Consider the following 22,798-nt stretch of genomic DNA (forward strand, 5'->3'; position numbering starts at 1 on the left):
GGCCCCAGGGTCAGGGGTTCTAGTGCTAGGGTGGGGCTCTATTGATTATATAGTGAAAATGCATTATTTCTTTAAAAATCTTCTTCTCTGCTCCCGGGTATTAAATAAACTAACTAAGTACATAGTTATGACGAGGAAGAATGCCTTTTGCAAAATTGTGAATTTTATGGCCCCAGGGTCAGGGGTTCTGGTGTTGGGGGGGTGGGGGCTTTATTGATTATATAGAGAAAATGCAGAATTTGTTTGAAAATCTTCTTCTCTGCTCCTGGGTATTCAACAAACTAACTAAGTATATAGTTATGATGGGCAATAATGCTTCTTCCGAAATTGTGAATTTTATGGCCCCAGGGTCAGGGGTTCTGGTGTTAGGGTAGGGCTCTATGGGTTATATATAGAAGAAATTGTTTGAAAATCCTCTTCTCTGCTGCTGGGTATTCAATGAATTAACTAAGTATATAGTTATGATGAGCAAGAATGCTTCTTCCAAAATTGTGAATTTTATGGCCCCAGGGTCAGGGGTTCTGGTGTTAGGGTGGGGCTCTATTGATTATATAGTGAAAATACATTAATTCTTTGAAAATCTTCTTCTCTGCTGCTGAGTATTAAATAAACTAACTAAGTACATAGTTATGATGAGCAAGAATGCCTCTTCCAAAATTGTGAATTTTTATGGCCCCAGGGTCAGGGGTTCTGGTGTTAGGGCGGGGCTCTATTGATTATATAGTGAAAATAGATTATTTCTTTAAAAATCTTTTTCTCTGTTCCTGGGTATTAAATAAATTAACGAAGTACATAGTTATGATGTTGAAGAATACCTTTGTGAATTTTATGACCCCAGGGTCAGGGGCTCTGTTGTTAGGGCGGGGCTCTATTGGTTATATAGAGAAAATGCAGAAATTGTTTGAAAATCGTCTTTTCTGCTCCTGGGTATTACGCAGATGATCTACCTATATAGCTATGATGAGCAAGGGCCATTCTTCCTGAATTGTGAATTTCAACGCCCCTGGGTCAGGGGTACCATAGAGGGGGGGGGGCTCTACTTATATACTGGAAATGAATTAATTGATTGAAATGTTCTTTGTATTAATCAATTTTTTTTTATATGCAAGGGTGCCTTTTCCAAAATTGTGAAATGTGTGGACCAAGGGTCAGGGGTTCATGTGTGGTAGTGGCACTATACTGATTATTGCTGAATATTACTGATAAGTCGAAATGCATTTTTTGTTCCCCTATTCTGTCTATGGGTATTCAGTAACCAAACTAACATGTAGTTATGACAAGCAATGGTGCCTCTTTCAAAATTGTGAATGCCATGACATCTAGTTTAAAACATGAACCAAAGTCAATCGTTGTAAAGTTGTTGCATGATGCTCAGGTGACTTATAAGGCCCATGGGCCTCTTGTTAATGCTCGCATCTTCAATGTTTCTTTTTAAACAGGAAGCTCTTTTCAAAAGGAAAAAATTTTGGTCCCGGACAGCTTTCGGTGTCTAAGTGAATGGGATGCTACATGTATTATTATCATTTTACAAACAGCGTGACAGTTTGCTTGATGGGGCGAGCTAAATCTTTGTGTGCTGGTTATCTTTTTACTCATCGATTGGATAAATGAAATCAATATTAATTTGCATAAAACTCGGAATACAACAATTCCCTGATAATACTGGCCAATCACATTGAAGGGTTGTTTACTAGTACAGCATTTGTAGTCACAAACAACACGTGGTCAGTCAAAGCCCGTTTCGTTTTCTGTCCTCAGAAAAGCATGTATTATATTTGTTGTGATTTGACCGTGTGGGTTTTTGAATACGTATAAGAAAATTTTAAGAATGGAATTAGTAAGGCTACTCTGCTTCTGTTGTACTATATATGTACGTAGCTCTATCAATATCATCATTATAGGAAGTATTGATAATACTTATGACAAATTGTGTCAAATATGAACGCCTTGTCATATGTCGTTCGAAAATAATCATTAAGGTTAATTTAAAAAAAAAAAAATAAGTAAAACATGAAGAACAAGGTTTAAACATCAGGGCATGATCGGAAACATCTTGTTAACTTACAGGTAATGCACATAGTATGTCAAATACCAGTATGAAAGCCCTATCTCTTCTAAATCAAAATCTATAAGGAAAGATATCATGTTTGAAAAGTGGGACAAACGTCAAGATCAAGGTCACAGGGTAAAAAATCATAGCATATTTAGAAGGGCCTTGTCACAGGTATTTTACATGTACATGAGTAATTTGGAAGCCCTAAGAAGCTCTACTGGTTTGTACTTATAACAATAAAGGAAGACAAAAGTAGTCCTTGATTGAGTTTCTTTTTGTGGCCAGATTGCAATAAGACAACAACTGTAGGAGTAGCTTTAAATAAAATTTTACAAAATTTACAACTTTAGCTACACTGGCAACATCATTCATTAAATCAAAGAACAAAACAAGGCACTTATGTATCTCATTGTACCAGTAGTCTATTTGTATGCCACATTATATTAAAGTCCGACTAAAACTGCATTTGGAGTAGCATTTTTAAAGTGTTTCAAAGAAATTTCTATTTTCGTAACCACGGCAACAATGTCCATTGAAATCGAAAACAGATAAATAGAATTATATATCTTTGTGTAGTCTACTTGTGTGCCAAGTTATATCGAAATTAGACCAAAACTGTAGGAGGAGTAGCATTTTGAAAGTATTTCACAGAAATTTCCATTTTTAGTAACCACGGCAACACCATTTATTGAAATCAAAAACCTATACAGACTTATGTATCTTAGTTTTGTCTAATTGTGTGCCAAGTTATATTAAAATCAGACTAAAACTGTAGGAGAAGTAGCATTTACCATTCATTGAAATCAAAAACCGATACACAGAATAAGTATGTATCTTAGTGTAGTCTACATGTGTGCCAAGTTATATTAAAATCAGACAAAAACTGTAAGAGAAGTAGCATTTTGAAAAATTGATTACAGAGAGACGGACAGACAGACGGACGCTGGACGCATTACTATCGCATAAGCTCTTCTGGTCTCTGAACAGTAGAGCTAAAAATGCCAACATTTTTTTAATAAAAGAAGGTCAAAGTCAAAATCACGAGGTAAAAATCGTAGGATACTTAATAAGTTTAATGTCCCCTAGCTTTTGCGAAAGCGGGGAGACAATAAAAGCAGTTTTGTTTTATGCCCCCGTAATCGAAGATTTGGGAGTACATGTATATAGTTTTTGCCCTGTATATATATTTTTCTCCGCAAAAACTTTAACCTTCCCCGTAACAGTGGCGGATCCAGGAATTTCGTAAGGGGGGGGGGGGGGGGCAGTAGAAGGCAGGGGATCTTGTGGCTTTACTGAAGCCCCCAGTGGGTCTAAGACAAGGTCCTTTTGGGGGGTTCGGGGGCGAAGCTCTCGGAAGGTGACAATTTATTACAAATAAGAGATGTTTTTCCTTGATTGTAGGATAATGGACATACAAGTTTTATATACAAAAATTTTCAAACGGGGGGGGGGGGGGGGGGGAGCCACCCGGCGCGCCTGCCCTGGATCCGCCTTTGCATAACTTTTGGCTGGGGGGACTATGACTTTTATATGTCACATGTGTACTCCTTTTGACAAGGTCTTTCTTTGGATACCACCAACTTTGACCCCCTTACCTTGTAGTTTGGCCCACTTTTACAAAATTAAACCAACTTCTGAACAGTTAGTGCTGGGGTTTTCATGCTTCACATGTATATTCATGAATTGTGACTTACTGCACACACTTGGAAATTTGGCATAAAAAATAAAATAACGTGTATACATGAACATGATAAAAATTCAAAATCCATATTTTGACGTTAACATGAAATAAGCGTTACGTCAGACCAGTCTGTGTGGCTTGCATATACCACAGGTGTTAAAAAAAAAAAAAAAAAAAAAAAAATCCGGAAAAAATTTCCCATCCTCAACAAAAAAATTCCCACCCTCAACTTAACAAAAAAATTGTCGATAAAAACTTCAGACTCCTGAGCATATACAAAGTATTCGCACATAATTTATAATGTAAAAGCCTTTGTATATTTACTAAATCTTGGTCTATATATATCAAGTTTGCGTCTTGCTATATTTCCAATTAAACGGTAATTTAACAAATTTGTTACAGCGTATTCTTGCCCAAAAACTATCATTTATATTCATGGAAATAATTAGGAAATGACAAAAGTAATGTTGCTATCATTACAAAGCAGATTATCATCAAACTTACAAATAAGGATGAAGCTCTGCTGTAGATTAATATTTTCCAAGGCATCATCCTGAGAAAAAGGGTGTGATCTCGAGGTCACTTCAAAGTTGACCAAAAATAATGTTTTCTAAAAACACTGACACAAGGCCCCTTTGCCTCCTGTTTTGAAATGTTTTTAATGCATTTTGCTAAAAATACCCATCCACCTTCTTCATTGATTTATTGATGTAATACTAGTACTCATTATGTGGAAAAAAACATTCTCATTCTGCTGAGAAGTAAATTATCAAAAAGTTTATCTATTTTCTGATACATAAAGATAAAATTATCTGAACTAACTGTTTACTACCGGCAACAAGTCAAGTCCTTATTCAAAGATATTTTATAAAAATAAAATGCAATATCCAAATTTTATACTTTATTGAACTTAAAATTGAGAAGAAAATATTAGATATATGTGGAATTCACAAAAGTATACAAGTCATGTATATTCCTAACATTTACAAGAGCATAACTTTTTAACTTGAAGAAATGAGTAATTACAGTAAATTAAATTTGCGTCACCACTCTTCATACTATATAGTTATTATACATGTACTTATTTACAAACTGATCAACTACATACAGTAAAACACATTTATAGTGAACATGTTTATAATGAATTGACGCTTATAGCAATATCATTTTCTTTCCCTTGGACTTGAAAATATATTGAATATTTTAATGGATATAATGAAATTAAGCTTGTAACGAAGCAATTTTTCCATCTTCAGCACTTCGTTATAAGTGTGTTTTACTGTAGAGTGGCATAACGGATAACAGGTATACTGTACAAGTATTTAACCAATATCAAGTTGCTGAAAAGTTTTAATACATATTGCAGTACATGTATGTGTACCCCTAAAAACTTAGATGATAAAGGAATGCAACCAGCAAATTACAAGCACTAGCAAATAAATAAACAGAATAATGTAATTCATAAACTCACAATCTAACTGGCATACCTTTTCTATCATTCACTGCCATAAAAGATTCACTTTAATACAACTGTATATAACAACTGGTCCCCATGCTGCAACAGAATTAAAATAAACATACATGTATGTGTATATACATTGGTTACAATTTGTATTATGTATATCCAGTATTAAAACCTAAATTATAAATATTCCCAGTCTGTACAGATATGTCACTTGATATTACACAAAACTGAAAATTTACACTTGGAATAGATCAATGGTATAACCTATTACATTTTCAAGAACTTAAAAATCAATACTATGAATAAATACAGATACACCATATTAAAACAATTTTTTTTCAGATGTCAAAGGTTTTCTAATTTTGCTACTATTACTTCACTCAAAATGTTTGAGTGCAAAGTGTGAAATTTCCCTCTAAATTGTTTAACAGTGTGAAGCAGATATTAAAAAATAACTTTTAGTGGTTTTAGCAAACACAAAATGAACTGTTTTAGAGACAAAGTTTACAATCTTCATGCTCTTATTTACTTTTTTTAATGAAAATTTTCAAACACAAACTGGACTTTCAGGGAAAACTTTTACAGTGTATATAGGAATTGAAAGCAGGAAGTCTCTACTGTATTTTGATGCTTTCTACTAGACATAAAGTGTGAGGCATATATTTACAACAAGCAATTTTACAGGCAATCAGAAACTTTATATTACAATTAACTTAACATTTTACTCCAAAGCAATGAATAAAGCATCACATGTACTTACTCAACAAAAGCTAAAAATGACAAATATCTAGAAAATAAATGACACCCAAATTAAATGAAAATGATAAATGTAATTATATATATAGCAGAAGTGCAAGTCATCACCCAGATAACATACACCTTGCTCGTTACTAAATTTATACAGCAAACCCTTGTTACACGTACAAATCAGAAATACCAAACACTCCAATAAACAACTCCTAGTCAATTAACTTAATTAATAAATACAAAACTATCTTTCCTTATTTTCCCTTGTCTGAAAAAGCATTCTACACAAGCAACAATCACAGTTGATCTTTCAGACACAGTCGAGCAATTTAAGTTCACAACTCTTGAGTTCCCAACTCTGCCTGTCTGGTGATACAAGAGCATCAAGATGAGGATGGCAATACAATTTTCTTGTTAACCGGTTCCATCAGAGATAATCACTGCATCTTGTTGACTTCATATCTGGTTGTCATCATTTCCTCATCTGAATCCAGGAGGCTAGGAAGAGCTCTGTTAATGTAAAAATAATTCTGGTTGCAACAAAACATCTGATTGGATAGAAAATAAATATTTATATCCTATCACTTGTGTTGCCTGCTTCACAATATAATTTGGACCCAAACTGTATCAAAACATGTATTACATCTTAATTTTGTACAACTTAAATTCATTTTTTAAAGACAATTGTTTTATATCCTTAATAACTTGTGTTGATAGAAAATTTAATCATACAAAATAAATGTTATAGTTATCAAAGATATACTTGTCATGTATTACCTGGGTATATATAGCTTATGCTACATGTATTTTATGAATAAAGAAAACTGAACTTTTTATGATTTATAAGGCATAAAATGGTCCTGAACCAAGTTATAAAGTAAATACATGTACATGTATATGGTAGCTGGTTAATACATGTACACTCTTACATGATAGAAAATGCAACTGCAATTCAATTTATTAGCAAATTTGACTGCAGTGTTCGGCTTTTCTCAAAGCATCACAATTATGAGCAATAAATCAGATTAGCCTGTCCTCAGTAGGAGATATTGAACACTCCTAAGAAATCTCCCTAAGCTTACTTGTCAGTGAGTGATGTTGGAATGTTCTCTTCAACCCACTTCAGGTCTTCATCCTGAAAAATCAGTACATCTGTATAAACAGTTTATGTTACAACTTACAGGATATTCTGTCTATGATGCTTTCAAGTCAGAAAGTCACTTAAAAAGATACAATTATGTTTAGTCAATGCATGTTAATTCAAACACTGGTGAACAACTCAATTTCAAATAGGAAAGAGAAATTGAGATTCCTTTCATTATTTACAATACCTACCACACTTTTTCGACTTTTAGGTGATCCATTTGCTGCTCCCTTCACTCCACGCATTTTCATTCCATCTATCATCAAAGAATTACATAAATTCAAGATGTTAAGGATTTTTTTCTTTTAATTTCTAGTCATTCATCCTCTCAAAGATGTTTTTCCCTAAAATTTCTTATTGGTAAATCAACCAGATATTTTTCTACCTATTTCTTTTAATGATAATGTACATGTAGCTCATATTCCCCATAACCAAAATCCAAGCATCTTTAATCATTATGAAGCATCAGTAATAAAATTTCAATCTAATTGCAAACTAGATATCATTGAGATGGTGGCCATCTCAAAGGGCCCCGCTTTCAACAATGAACATGAAAATGTAAGGTAGTTTAAAAGGGTTTATTTTGAAGAGGAACATTTGTGTACTACAGTAAAAGTAATTTAGTACGACTTCACGGATATTGCAAATTTACAGATATACATGTATATCGAAGTTATCTTGTATCCCCAGTTATATAAATTTACTGGAATTAAGGGGTATATAAAATTATGCACCAAACAAAGATTTAAAACAGAGAGGCTAATTCTGATTTATGACCTAAAACTTCGACCAAGGTCACTGCACATCCATTGACCAGTGGCACATTGTGAGTGAAGTATGAGTCAGATTGGTCCAAGGAGAGAGAAGATATGCTCCGGACAAGGATTTTTCATATAATTCTGCTATGACCTTGACCTTTGACCTAGAAATATCCGAAGGCATCTGTGGGTGAAGTATGAGCCAGATTTGGCCAAGGAGAGAGAAGATATACTCCGGACAAGGATTTTACATATAATTCTATGACCTTGACCTTTGACCTAGAAACATGGTTCAAAGTCACTGCACACCGGTTACCCAAAGGCACTCTGTGGGTGAAGTATGAGCCAGATTGGGCCAAGGAGAGAGAAGATATGATCCGGACAAGGATTTTTCATATCATTCTGCTATGACCTTGACCTTAGATCTAGAAACATGGTTCAAGGTCACTACACACTGGTTACCCAAAGGCACTCCGTGGGTGAAGTATGAGCCAGATTGGGCCAAGGAGAGAGAAGATATGCTCCGGACAAGGATTTTTCATATAATTCTACTATGACCTTGACTTTTGACCTAGAAACATGGTTCAAGGTCACTGCACACCGGTTATCCAAAGGCACTCTGTGGGTGAAGTATGAGCAAGGTTGGGCCAAGGAGAGAGAAGATATGCTCCGGACAAGGATTTTTCATATAATTCTGCTATGACCTTGACTTTCGACCTAGAAACATGGTTCAAGGTCACTGCACACCGGTTACCCAAAGGCACTCTGTGGGTGAAGTATGAGCCAGATTGGGCCAAGGAGAGAGAAGATATGCTCCGGACAAGGATTTTTCATATAATTCTACTATGACCTTGACTTTTGACCTAGAAACATGGTTCAAGGTCACTGCACACCAGTTACCCAAAGGCACTCTGTGGGTGAAGTATGAGCCAGATTGGGCCAAGGAGAGAGAAGATATGCTCCGGACAAGAGAAGGACGGACGTATATCGGTATATATACTCGACGGAAGGACGGACGGACGGATAGACTGATCACTATAGGGCGCCCGCCAAGTGGGGCCCTAATTAAGTATCTTTCCAAGAATTTATGCCATTTAAGCATTTTCAACCACTTTTCAAGAACCAAATCAAAATTCAAGAATTTTTCAGGGTTTGTACAAACTCAGAATTTTTAACACCTAGAGAAAGTATTAAAAATTTAGTAAACACTTTGAGTTGGAGCTTTTTATATTGCTTCTGTTTGTGGGGGGATTTAATAGAAAGGAAAAAAATCTTTTAAAATTTGTACAGTCTGTCCTTACCAAATGCATCGTTCATTAAGCTCTCTTCCTCTTCTTCATCAGCAGCATCCAACAAGGGAGAGAATGCATATCTAACCAGATATAAATACAAGGAAATGTTAAGCAAATTTCAAGATTCTGGTCATATTGAATTAAAAAATAAAGATAATATCTACCCAGTTAAACAAATGATGCAAGTGCTTGGCATAAATTACAACATGGTCATTATGAATTGATGAATAATAGTAATTTTATGCAGTAAAGGCCATTAATCATCTTGAAACTTTCTGCAGATCATACAACTGTAGCCTATGACACATGTAAATACACACTGCAGAGGGATGATAAACCCTACCTCTGATTGTTTGCTGAGGGTCTCCACAGAACCATTATGACACACAGAATCACAGAGAATAACAGGTGCCAGAAAGCCTCATCTACCCAGATTTCTCTCCAGTCCTACAAAACACAGTCTCAAATAAACCACAAAGATAAGACACACGACATATTGCACATGTGATGAAGGCTTTTCCCTCCAATTTTCCACAAAATTGAATTTCTTCCTCTTGTTGTATAGTGAGGCACAGAAGTTTTTCTAAAGTTGCACTGTAATTTACTGGTACTTACTGTTATGCATGTCTTCAATTTATACTGTGTAAATGACCAGATCATAAAAGCAATTGAAGCTGGAAAAAAAGAGATTTTTTTTGTCAACGTCATCATATTAACTACCATAAAGATTATTCTGTAAAAAAAAAAATGTACTGGTGCATGTACATCTACCACAGTTACATGTTACATGCAAAATTACAGCCAAGACAATGTAAATTCAAGCAAGTTTAACAATGAAGCAATGTGTTGAAAAACAAACATGATACATTTATCCTTTATATAAAGTAGATGAACAATTGAACATTATCTCAAGTATTAAATGTCTCAACACTTACCTAGAACAGCAAATATTAGAGTATTGGTAAAATGTCTATACAGTGAGAGCTTGACAACATTTCGTCGCAAGCGCAGGGTTCTGGTAGTTTGTATAAGGCTGGAGAATATGTGAGCTCCAGTTAAGGCAAAATACATGTAAATGTTAATATCTGTTTACTTTTGTTTTGTACAAATGATTATTTATCATACTGCTCAAACTAACTGAGGACAAGATTTTTAATGTGAAAGTTGGTTTAAAAAGGATATCCACCAGCATATTGAGGCATCAGTAACAGCCAATGGGACAAGTGCTAACATTGTGTCTGTTGAATTATCTTCCTTAGGCTGAAAAAGAAAGAACTCTTGCTTAAAAAATACTAATGAACTATTCATATAAGAAAGGTACAAATATGGTTTTCATTTTTTCCCCTGAATTTTTTCAAACCATCTGTATCAAAACACATGAATAATCAACTCACCTTCAACTGCCTCATACAACCCTCTATTGAGGCTAAAATGAAGAACACCGTCCCCATGGCTACAACTTTGTGGAAAGTGGTACCAAGTCGAGGTCTACAAGTCAAAATTTTACTATCCACTCAATTGTTCATATACAAAGATTCACAGCTTGAAATTTAGAGGCTAGACAACTCCTGATATTGCATGTAAAGAATTAACTACATGTATTGCAAAACATTTTTGCACGAAGTGACATACTTGACAATTCCAAATCCCAGGCTAACAATAATGATGAGGATTCTGGCCAGGGCTCTTTTGAGGCAAGAAACCAGCTCAGCAAAGATCACAGCTCCTCTCACTAAAAGGTGTACATGTGAGAATTGATAAACATGTACTACTATCATTATACATGCTCAGGCACATTTAATCTGAACATTGGAACTTATGGGGTCAGAAATAAGCCTACGTGGGTTTTGTATAAAGCTAGGTTTACATATCATTAAGCATGTTTGATCCTGTACATATTTCTCTGACAAACCTGAGTGGCCTTGAGTGGTGATACTTTGATATTCAGCATAAAACACAGCCTTCTCCAGCATGCCTAGCAAAAAGACAATAAAATCAAATGTTTGCCTGAGCATTCAATACACAGTTGACATTCAGAGTCTGGTTCACCCAGAGTCTATGACACTGATATGTCAGATACCATATGTTTGAAATGGAAGTCCCAACCATAATGTTAGATTGACAAGTACTTTACTGCCCATACTAAGTTCAAGACAATGGGTTTGAACTGTAAACATATAATATTAGTAAATTACCCAATACAATAACTCCTCCAATCCAGAACTGAATTCTCAGGAGGTCCTTCCAACTACAGGCCAACAGAACCAACCACACCAGTCCAAAGATGATGTATACAATTCCCATCACTCCGTAAAACTGAAATGAAATCATGTACATTTTATGAACATTGTAAAGAATTACTTCAAGTGAATTTTCTCCTTTCAATAAAATATGATATCATTTTTTTAAAGCACTGGAACATACTTACTATTAGGAGGGGCATATCCACAGCAGAAATGAATCCATATTCCCCATACATTTCCACATCCACTGTTAAAGAGATTAGGAATAAAATTATTTATTGTTTACACACAATGTTCACAGCAGCAAAAATTCCTTTATATTGTAATATTTCTGTACCAAATAAGTATTAATTTGATGAACCATTCAAAACTTATGGGCAAGGTTACAGTTTTTCAACAGAACCTACATCAAACTCTAAGGTCAGCACCAACAGACAAAAGGGAAAAAAAATTGTGCTCATGTGGAGGTCTTGTCACAAAGCATATGCATGTTAAAAATATGTTTAAAATACAGGTAAACTTCGTTATCTCGACATCGACGGGACAGTCGGAAAATGTCGAGTTATCCGAGGTGTCGAGATATCAGAGTTGAGACTCTACGTCCTTAATTTAACTGTAAAACCATAAGTTAACCTAAACTGGACATACGTGTAACTACAGGTACCTACATGTCTTCAATTAGACAGTAGCTCGTTTATTTCAGCCATCCCTCTTTATTTATTAATAGAAAATCTAAAAGTTATTCACAAATATCATTTACAAACTGCTTTCTTTTTTATCGAAATCTCATTTTTTAAAAACCGTTTTCCAACCAGGATTCGATCCGAGTGCCACTAGCTCTGTCAGAACAAGATACAAAATCCGCTCTGTAAACTCGAAACCGGAACGGTACAATGTCGACTTCCGAGATACGGAAAAAATCAAAGCGTATATTTTTAAAAATTATTTCATTTCACTTTTTTTTAAATTTCATAATCATTCATCATTTATTTTCCTTTCATTTTGAAACCAAATTTAATTCGAATTGCGCAAATAACAAGCTTTATGCATTCATATAGGCTGATGCAATAGTCGTGCATGTCGAAGATTTGATTGATTCCTGCCGATTCCTGTTGAATGCATTTTTACAATTTCTAATTTAATTTAAATTCAATGTGTATATTGTTCATTATAATTCAGTAACTTGTTCTTTTATAACATGTTTAAGTTTTGTCAGATTTCGACATAAATGAATTGACGGTTTTACATTTACATGGGACCTATATACTAGTGTATAGGTCCCTGCATTTATGCAGAATAGAAGAGAGTTATCAATGAAATAACCCAAGCTGAACATTAAATAATTAACGTATTAAAGACGCCGAGGGGGCTTGGGATTCCACTACAAACGCACAGAGCAGTATGTAGTCAAAACATGGGTGTGAAAGGTGTGAATTTCTGACGACGTCGAGATACACGGAGTCGTCCGTGCGTGACGAGCGACCATCTGACAAACAATTAGGTTACAGTAGAGCGGAAAATTGCCCCGATGTCGACATATACCAGGTAAATTTTGCTTTGGACCGTGAAATACGTCGAGAAAAGCGGGGTAGTCGACATTACCGAGGTCGACATATAGTTTTTGCAAATCATTTAAATATAGTAAATAATGCCGGGAAGGGATGTCGACATATCCCAGGTTGTCGACATATCCGATGTCGAGATACCGAAGTTTACCTGTAAGATGATTTAGTCAAGGTTCATATTGTAAAATTTTGCAAAAGTGTGGAAAATATTCAAATCCAACACCAAGAGGTCAAATATGTTGATACCAAAAGGAAAGTCTTGTCACAAAAAATACACAGATGAAATATGAAAGCTGCAGCACCAAGAAATTAGAAGGTAGGGGCAAGGTATACAGTTAAAGATGTTAACTTATCTAAATATGACAGAATATGCCACTGCAGCAAGCAAGATAAGAAAGAGTTCTCTTAACATCTATTATCTTTTTCTGCTACAACTGTAATCAAAGCTGGGAGTCTACCCAATCACCCAAGTCCCCTTTTGGATGCATTTCTATCATGTCCTCTAACTTTGTACTATGAAAAATATTTTATTTACCTTCTGCTTGGAAATTTTCCGTTTTTGAATTTGTAATGCTCATAATAAAGATAAAGTAGCCATCTCTCCATGTTTTCTGGAATGCTGGTCTTTCCTGAAAAATAGGGCAAGAAAAGGGCAATGATTATCATGAAGTGTGTGAAAATTTTTCATAACCACAAGAATAATGAACAGAAATAATCTACATAATGAATGAAGATACATAGACCTTTTATATAGACAGGGCTTAACATGTATGCCTTCTACCCCCCCCCCCCCTTTCCAGGTGACCCGTTGATCTAACTACTCTTACCTTCTCCCCAGGAGGTGGTGGTGGGGCTGCTGTAGTGACAGTGGTAGCTTTTGTTGTTGTTGTTGTTGTAGATACTGTAGTCTTCTTTGGCTGCAAGAATGAGACCCAAATATTAGGCAGTAAAACAAAGGACATTCACCAGGGGTGGCTCAATGAATATAGCATGACTAATGATGCAGGGATTCTGAGTTCTTTTCCTAGTCCAGTCATACACCATGTACACCTTTCCCCTTACACACAATAATTGACCAAGTTTGATGACTCTAGGTCTGTATTTTTTTTTCCAGGTATGACCTGGCCAAGATTTTGCCATAATTGGCAGTACAGGTAAACTTCGTTATCTCGACATCGACGGGACAGTCGGAAAATGTCGAGATATCCGAGGTGTCGAGATATCAGAGTTGAGACTCGACGTCCTTAATTTTACTGCATAGCAAAACCATAGACCTAAACTGAACAGACGTATAACTACAGGTACCTACATGTCTTCAATTAGACTGTAGCTCATTTGTTTCAGCTATCCCTTAATATTTATTAGAAAATTTAGACTGAAGTTTTTCACAAATGTTATTTATGAAATGCTTTCTTTTTAATATCATTTTACTAAAAACCGTTTTCCATCCAGCATTTGATCCGCGTGCCACTAGCTCTGTCAGAACAGGATACGAAATGCGCTCTATAAACTCCAAACCGGAACGTTACAAAGTCGACTTCCCACATACGGAAAAAAAAATTAATGCGTATATTTTTAAAAATTATTTCATTTCACTTTTTTAAAATTTCATAATCATTTATCATTAATTTTCATTTCATTTTCAAACCAACATTTAATTGGAAGTGAGCATTTAACAAACTTCATGATGTTACACATGCATCCATATTACGATGCAATAGTCGTGCATGTCGTAGATTTGATTGATTCCTGTTGAATGCATTTTTACCACAATTTTTAAGTTAAATTAAATTCAATGTGTATATTGTTCATTGTTATTGAGTTACTTTTTTTTTTAAAATAAAATGTTTAAGTTTTGTTAGATTTCAAAATTTTTTATGTAAATAAACGGTTTTACATTTACGCAGAATCGAGAAGATTTATCAATTATAATACCCAAGCTAAACATTAAAAAATTAACTTATTAGAGACGCCGAGGGGGGCTTGGGATTCCTCTAGAAACACATTTCTACAGAGCAGTATGTAGTCAAAACATGGGTGTGAAAGGTGTGAATTTCTAACGACTTCGAGATACACGGAGTCGTCCGTGCGTGACGAGCGACCAGCTGACAAACAATTAGGTTAGGTAGAGCAGAAAATTGCCCCGATGTCGACATATACCAGGTAAATCTTGCTCTTGGAACTGTGAAATACGTCGAGATAAGCGGGGTAGTCGACATTACCGAGGTCGACATATCAGAGTTTATGCAAATCATTTATATAGTAAATAATGCCGGGACCACGGACAAACGTCGACATATCCCAGGTTGTCGACATATCCGATGTCGAGATACCGAAGTTTACCTGTACATTGTTTTATCTTAACCTACTTCTACCAAAGATGCATCAGCTGGCAAAGTTTGACTATTCCGTTCCTCATAGTATTTAACTTATGACCCAGAACAAGCTAACAGACAGACAGACAAGTGGACTGAACACCATACCATAATATGTCCCTTTTAAAACAGGCGTACAAAAATATTTCCTTCTCATTTTTGTTACTCACAGTTGTTGGTTTTTTTTCTGCTTCTCTTTTGGATTTTTTCTCACTCTTTGCAGTCTCTGTTTTTGTCGAATTCTGAGGCTAAAATTAAGTGAACACTTCACAGGTTTAGCAGCTAGCAATTAAAACAGATATCATAATACAAATGTTCTTTAAGCCTAATAGAAAAGGTTTTTATCTCATTCCAGACAAAGTTTAGTTTATAGCACTGACCATTTTTACCAATGTTGTTTTTTTTCCCACTGAAGATCTAATTTTTTGTTCTTGTTCAAAAAGGCAAAATTTAATAAAAATTTTAAATTTAACGAGGCCGAGTCTAATTATTTCTACCCTAGGGATTTTGATAATTTTTCATTAAATAAAATTTACTGTTATATTTATTGTTTTAAGATTAAAAATTCGAATGTTTACCACCCCGATTTCCTAGAGGAGCATCTCAAGAGTTGTCAAATTTTATTATTGGACCCTACGGGAATTTGCTGGAAAAGCGCAAATTTATCACATTTTTTTTCAATACTTTTTTGCATTTCTGCCCTAGAGATTTCTTTTTTAGTTAAGCTGATGAAAGTTATTGTAAAAAGTCACCAAATTGTGAAATTTCAAAAAAGTTGACCATCTAGGTTGGTCTAGAAATAAATTACAAAGTTTATTTTATCAATGTCCGATACCTCTAAAATTGCCAAATTGCGATAAAAATAAATATCGGTGCAGATGAATTTTCGGTACATATGAATTTATTTGATAAAAATATCAATATTTAGATTGCTAGCATATTTCTTTTGAAGTTCTGTCATCAGTTTTTAGTGTAATATCCATGGACGTCGTGAAAATGCAAGCGAGTCATGTGTCATTCTTCAGGGTCATACATTGCTTACAAAATCGGAAAACAGTGACGTTGTTAGAGCTATTTCAGCATTTTTTCCTAATAATTGTCGTAAAATCACATTTTCAGACCAGAAGGCATTACAGATAATGTTAATTTTGTATTAAAAGTCACAATATTTGGCACAGGTTTACTGCCGCACATACGACTGCATGAAATTCAAAAGCTGCGCAAAGTCATGCGCACGCGAATTAGACTCGGCCTCGTTAAATCAAAGTTACAAAAATGCTTTAATCACTCTTTTTTTCATCAATGAAACCATTGTTGGGTGAAGAACAGAAAAAAAATTTTAAAAAAGAAAAAAGAGATTCACTTGAGAATAACTTTATTTCATATTAAAATGACGTAATTACTGTTCATATGTTGATACAAACCTGTACAAATGCATCCACTGTCTTTTGTTCACTGGGTTGAAACTACAAAGAAATTTCACAATAAAATATTTTTTGTAGAAACGTAAAATGCTTTTAAACTGAGTTGGAATTTAACAATCGATAAAAGGAAGTGATGTTTCAATGAATTTTTAATACCAAGTAGAAAAGTTGTGAACATGGTAAAAACAAGCATATACTTCTATATAAAAAAAAAATATATTAACCCTTATGTAGCCATGTGTTATAAAGTAAAAGTTGTCAATAATGCCATGCTACAGTGTTCTTTGTATTCCCTTCAATATATGATTTCTTTCATATTGAATTGCCATAATACTACTACACAGCTTGTGCACTTATTGAACAATTATCTATTGATCACCTGAACACACAGAACCTGTGCATGACAGGATGTGTATACTATCCATGGAGCACCCAGTTTATCTACTGAACTTCATCTTCAGAGGAGAAAACTATCCTTATTTAGTGACAGCACATGATCTTATCACTCTGAGATATCTGGGGTATTCAATGCTAACAGCTCTGACATAAAGGAGTTTAATTTAATCATTTATACATCAATTTTCATCTTCCTCTCAGATTAACTTTGACTTTTTATCTAGGGTATTTGAGATTTCTGTATCTAAGACTTCAAAGTTTAACTGTAATAAGACTCTAAAAGCTATAGCATTATAATTTATTCTTTTGTAAATTTATTCATTTTATGTGAAATACTGTATACAGGGTTATTTTCATCCCCTGTTATTTTTGCCCTTTTCCACTTGCAAACAATTTTTCCCCGTTTTAAATTCGCCCTGTCAAAGTTCTGTTTCAGAAATTCTACAGCGTTCTTTGAATTCCCCCAATTTTAAATTCGCCCAGTTGTGTCAAGGTTGAAAGGGGCGAAAATAAAGCTGGGGCAAAAATTTCACTGTTTAAGTTTACAAATGTACCTACCGGCAACCAAAAGAAAGCACTGTCACAGTCATGTGAGGTGGCGTTTTTCATGTACTCTACTTTTGTATATGGGTTGCTTTGGATCTGCTGGGCTTCAGGCATGTTTAAATACATCCATTGTCTATTCTGAAAAACATTATAAAAGGTGCCCATTTAGCCCTGGTAGTCTTATGTAAAACATGAGTTTCTCAATATTTTACCAACTTATCCACACTTGATACTTAGACTGGAGTTCATTACTACAGGGATTATGACTTAAACCAGAGATTTCATTGGAGACTTAATCAGTCACCATGCACCATAGTGCCTTAAATTTTCAACTGATGCCTAAAAACTCTTTAGAGTTTCTCTTAGAAAGATGCAATTCTGTAACATCCCATATTTTCTAGGGGTAAAATTTTTGAGGAAAATATATTAGTTCATGAGAATTTGATTTCCTGGTTGAAGAATTGTTCAGTAGTAATATATATGTAAAACTGAGTTTCATGTTGGAAATAAATTTGTGGGTTTCTTGATACCTCCAAAACCAAGAAAATTAACTCCTCATGAAAATGAGTGATTTCACAGTAAGTAATAACTAAAAAAAAAAATTAAAATTCCAGTTTGAATATTGATAGTGTTCATAGGATACAATACACAAAGGTCACGAGAAGGTCACAAAAACTGTCAATTTCCAAATTTTCATGTTGAACAATGTTTTGTTTCAGAATTTAAAACACAAGGCCAAAGCTTGCCTATTTATCAATATTTATTTATATTTTATATCAAATATCAGTTAAGTATACAAAAAATCTATTGTGGGAAAATATCAGACACATTTGTCCTTAATGTTTCTCAAAAATTATGAAATTCTAAAATAATTGAGAAAATTCGTTAAAATATCCTTATTTGTTGCCCTCTTGTAGCCTCTGTGCATGCTTTGAAATAAAGTCAATGCGTTTTAAAGAAAAAAAAAATATTTGAACTTCTATCCAACCATCACAATTCAAATTGTATTAAGTTTATTTTTTAATAATTTAATTTAATTCTGGTTGTAACGCTGAATTTGATTGGATAAAAAATTTATTTTATATCGTATAAAATGGGTTGCCTACGTCACAATGACTTAAGTCAAATATGTATCAATCCGCCTGACGTTACATTCAAATTTTGTACAAACTGAAGTCATTTTGTTATAACAATCATCTTTTTTTCTTACATAAAATGAATGAAAATTAAATTATATGCCTAAGCAATGAATTTATTAGCTACCCATTTTTTACGGTATAAACTGGGTTGGAACAGTTAATGCTTTTTTAATAAACTGCAGCTTCGCAATTTATAAAGCGTAAACTGCCCCAACCCAGGTTATACAGTATAAAATGGGTAGCTATTAAATTCATTCCTTAATTAAACAAGAGGCCCAGGGGCCACATCACTCACCTGAGCACATTGGCTAGGAAAAAAAATATTATCAGATCAGAACTGAAAGTTTAATGAGGTGAGGGGGGGGGGGGGGGGGCTTCAATTTAATACTATTTGAGAATGCCTTCATATCAATACAGCATATGACTTTGCTGTTATTGATAAAAAGATTTCTTTTTTAAACATTTTGTTCCTATACATGTATATTATTTCGTAATAATTTGAATTTGATTCCCCATTGTTTCCCTCCCTATCATAAAGGGCCATGATTTGAACAAATTCAAATCTTCAATACATGAGGATGCTTACATGCCAATATGACTAAACATAGCTTTTCAGTTCTTGGGATTTTTTCCTTTATTTGATCCACCATAGTGGCCCTACCCTTCCCTTTGGGGTTATGATTTGAAAAATTTAATTCTACACTACCTGGGAATGCTTCATTATAAATACTAGTACCACTAATCATGGCTTTGCTATTCTTGATAAGAAGACTTTTAAATATATTTTAATGTAAAACTTGGATCCCCCATTTTAGCCCCACCCTACCCCCAGGGGTCATAATTTGAACAAACTAGAATCTACACTACCTGAGGATGATTCCATATAAATATCTCTAATCATGGCTTTAAAGTACTTGAAAAGAAGATTTTAAAAGTTTTCCGTATATATTCCTATGTTAAACTTTGATCGGCCATTTTGGCCCCACCCTACCCCTGGGGGACACGATTTAAATAAACTTGAATCTACACTACCTGAGGATAATTTCACATGACTTTCATCTTTCCTGTTTTAATGGTTCTTGAAAAGAAGATTTTAAAAGATTTTTCCTATATATTCCTATGTAAAACTTTGATCAGCCATTTTGGCCCCACCCTACCCCCTGGGGTCATGGTTTGAACAAACTTGAATCTACACTACCTGAGGCTAATTTCATATGAGTTTCATCTTTCCTGGCCCAGTGGTTCTTGAGAAGAAGATTTTAAAAAGATTTTTCCTATATATTCCTATGTAAAACTTTGATCAGCCATTTTGGCCCCACCCTATTCCCGGGGGTCATGATTTGAAGAAACTTGAATCTACACTACCTGAGAATAATTTCACATAAGTTTCATCTTTCCTGTCTCTATGGTACTTGAGAAAAAGATTTAAATGATTTTTCCTATATATTCCTATGTAAAACTTTGATCGGCCATTTTGGCTCCACCCTACCCCAGGGGGTCATGATTTGAACAAACTTGAATCTACACTACCTGAGGCTAATTTCAAATGAGTTTCATCTTTCCTAGCCCAGTGGTTCTTGAGAAGATGATTTTTTAAAGATTTTTCCTATATATTCCTATGTAAAACTTTGATCGGCCATTTTGGCCCCATCCTACCCCCGGGGGTCATGATTTGAACAAACTTGAATCTACACTACCCAAGGATGGTTCCACATGAGTTTCATCTTTCCTGGCCCAGTGGTTCTTGAGAAGAAGATTTGTAAAGATTTTTCCTATATATTCCTATGTTAAACAAACTTGAATCTACACTACCTGAGGCTAATTTCAAATGAGTTTCATCTTTCCTAGCCCAGTGGTTCTTGAGAAGATGATTTTTTAAAGATTTTTCCTATATATTCCTATGTAAAACTTTGATCGGCCATTTTGGCCCCATTCTACCCCCGGGGGTCATGATTTGAACAAACTTGAATCTACACTGCCCAAGGATGGTTCCACATGAGTTTCATCTTTCCTGGCAAAGTGGTTCTTGAGAAGAAGATTTGTAAAGATTTTTCCTATATATTCCTATGTTAAACTTTGATCGGCCATTTTGGCCCCACCCTACCCCCGGGGTTATGATTTGAACAAACTTGAATCTACACTACCTGAGGATGATTCCACATGAGTTTCATCTTTCCTGGCCCAGTGGTTCTTTAGAAGAAGATTTTTTAAAAATGCCATTAATTTTTCTCAAATTTATGATTATCTCCCCTTGGAAAAGGGCGTGGCCCTTCATTTGAACAAACTTCAATCCCCTTTACCCAAGGATACTTTGCGGCAAGTTTGGTTGAAATTGGCCCAGTGGTTCTTGAGAAGAAGATGAAAATGTAAAAAGTTTACGACGACAACGCCAATGACAACAACAACTACAACGACAACGACAGACAACGGACAAATTTTGATCAGAAAAGCTCACTTGAGCCTTCGGCTCAGGTGAGCTAATAATGGACATAACAAGGCTGTAAACATACCTTATCCTTTGAAAACTGTACACCAAAATGAATACAAAAGTGTATGTGACAACACCCAGTCATAAAATACAATGAAACAAAATATAATTTGAATATTACCACATCATCCTCCACGCCAGTAAACTCCTCAGCACAAGGGGAGTAACGTATCACCCATTCTACTGTCAACACTGTCTTTTCTTTATTCTTTACAACTTGTGGACAGTCAACTTTTGAGGAAAATGAAAAAATAAAGATTATCACCTAAAACAAAATATCAAACATCAGTATACAAGACTACCTATTGGATTTTTCTGGCCCAGTGGTCCTATTTTTTGTGCTGTACATTTTCTTGACTGCCTTTGGGAGAGATCATGACAACTACTGTAGCTTATTTTTTGTGAGTACTTATTTTCAAGAATTAGATCTTCAACGTCAATACCCATAAATAATAATTCGCGAATGGATGCTTAATCAAAGGATTTTTTCCCTCAAAAGAATACTGATTGAGTTTGAGATAACAAGGTTTGACTGTTTATCATATGTAAGGAAGCTAATACATGCCCATAAATTTGATTATCTACTTTTTCATCTTTCTTACCTTTTACAGCTATGTTGGTTCCCTTGTACATGCTTTTATGAAAAGCATAAATAGTATGTTCCTACAAAAATAAAAAAGAGGAAGACTATGAAATATGTTTCATTTCAGTTGTCAATAAATGAAAAAGCAGTTTTCGGTGAACGAAAAAGCAAATTACCTCTCATTTATCAAAATTGAACAAAGATTGGTAGAAAGCCGATTAACATTGTTAATTTTATTTTTCATTTTTAGACTTTATTTCATGAAGTAGGTGAATGTTATAAAGGACAAGGAACAAGATTCATGGAAACAGCAAAACACACGTAGTAACACCTCCCCCCTTTCTCAACCGAAAACTGTCATAAGTTAAATGTGCGCCTTCTCCAGTGAATAAGTAGAGAAAAGTTAGCAAATATATAAATATTCTCACTTTATCATACTGAACTTTCCAAACCCCTGGCTCCGATATGGAAAATACGCCAGAGACGCAGAGAGCGACAGTCAACAAGTTCAGCATCACTTCCGGCTCTTTTATGATCTAGGGAAGTCTTACTGAAAATATTCGAAAAATTGCTGATCATTTTTATCTTACATATATAAACTCAAATTTATTTGAAATATGTGTAATAATATGACATGTAAAATAAAATTTAGAACGCACAATATTCAATTCCTTAATAACACGAAAATATTAGTCAAGATATTTTAAAATTCTCCATCGGCAGAAAACTTTTAGCTTACCTGGCACAGTGTTTTCATTCTGTCTGTGTTGAGCAATATGAGGAAAACTCTTCTAAATACTAGAAATTATAATTTACTTCCGTAATTTTATCAGTTCCGTTTAAAAGGAAGGCCAAAGATATAAATCATTTTATTTTCCTCGATTTCTCTTCAAGATAAA

The 22,798-nt window shown here is 34.6% G+C and overlaps 1 protein-coding gene across 1 annotated transcript; it reads right to left on the reverse strand.

The window, feature by feature from the left end:
- Positions 1–4,620: 4,620 nt before the first annotated feature.
- Positions 4,621–22,456, reverse strand: LOC134278364 (transmembrane protein 87A-like). The gene is made up of 21 exons (XM_062760686.1): positions 22,328–22,456; positions 21,919–21,979; positions 21,438–21,547; positions 17,702–17,827; positions 16,748–16,789; positions 15,494–15,571; positions 13,776–13,865; positions 13,484–13,577; positions 11,569–11,630; positions 11,336–11,456; positions 11,053–11,115; positions 10,773–10,872; positions 10,535–10,628; positions 10,319–10,400; positions 10,076–10,180; positions 9,756–9,814; positions 9,484–9,587; positions 9,150–9,220; positions 7,282–7,346; positions 7,029–7,081; positions 4,621–6,456 (listed from the first exon to the last, which is right to left on the reverse strand). The coding sequence occupies exons 1-21, from the start codon at positions 22,412–22,414 to the stop codon at positions 6,384–6,386; spliced, it is 1,740 nt and encodes a 579-aa protein (XP_062616670.1). The 5' UTR covers positions 22,415–22,456; the 3' UTR covers positions 4,621–6,383.
- Positions 22,457–22,798: the final 342 nt, after the last annotated feature.

This window comes from Saccostrea cucullata, unplaced genomic scaffold (assembly GCF_032062105.1).
Source record: "Saccostrea cucullata isolate Sc308-1 unplaced genomic scaffold, CSIRO_AGI_Scuc_v1 ctg303, whole genome shotgun sequence".
Taxonomy (NCBI): Eukaryota; Metazoa; Mollusca; class Bivalvia; order Ostreida; family Ostreidae; genus Saccostrea; species Saccostrea cuccullata.

Excerpts from the sequence above, each read along its gene's own strand:
- LOC134278364 (XM_062760686.1), bottom strand. The coding sequence starts at position 22,414 with ATGCTGAACTTGTTGACTGTCGCTCTCTGCGTCTCTGGCGTATTTTCC. Across the intron at positions 10,873-11,052 it reads CACCACTCAAGGCCACTCAG|TGAGAGGAGCTGTGATCTTT; the intron begins GTTTGTCAGAGA and ends TACACCTTTTAG. Across the intron at positions 7,082-7,281 it reads CTAAAAGTCGAAAAAGTGTG|GATGAAGACCTGAAGTGGGT; the intron begins GTAGGTATTGTA and ends CTGATTTTTCAG.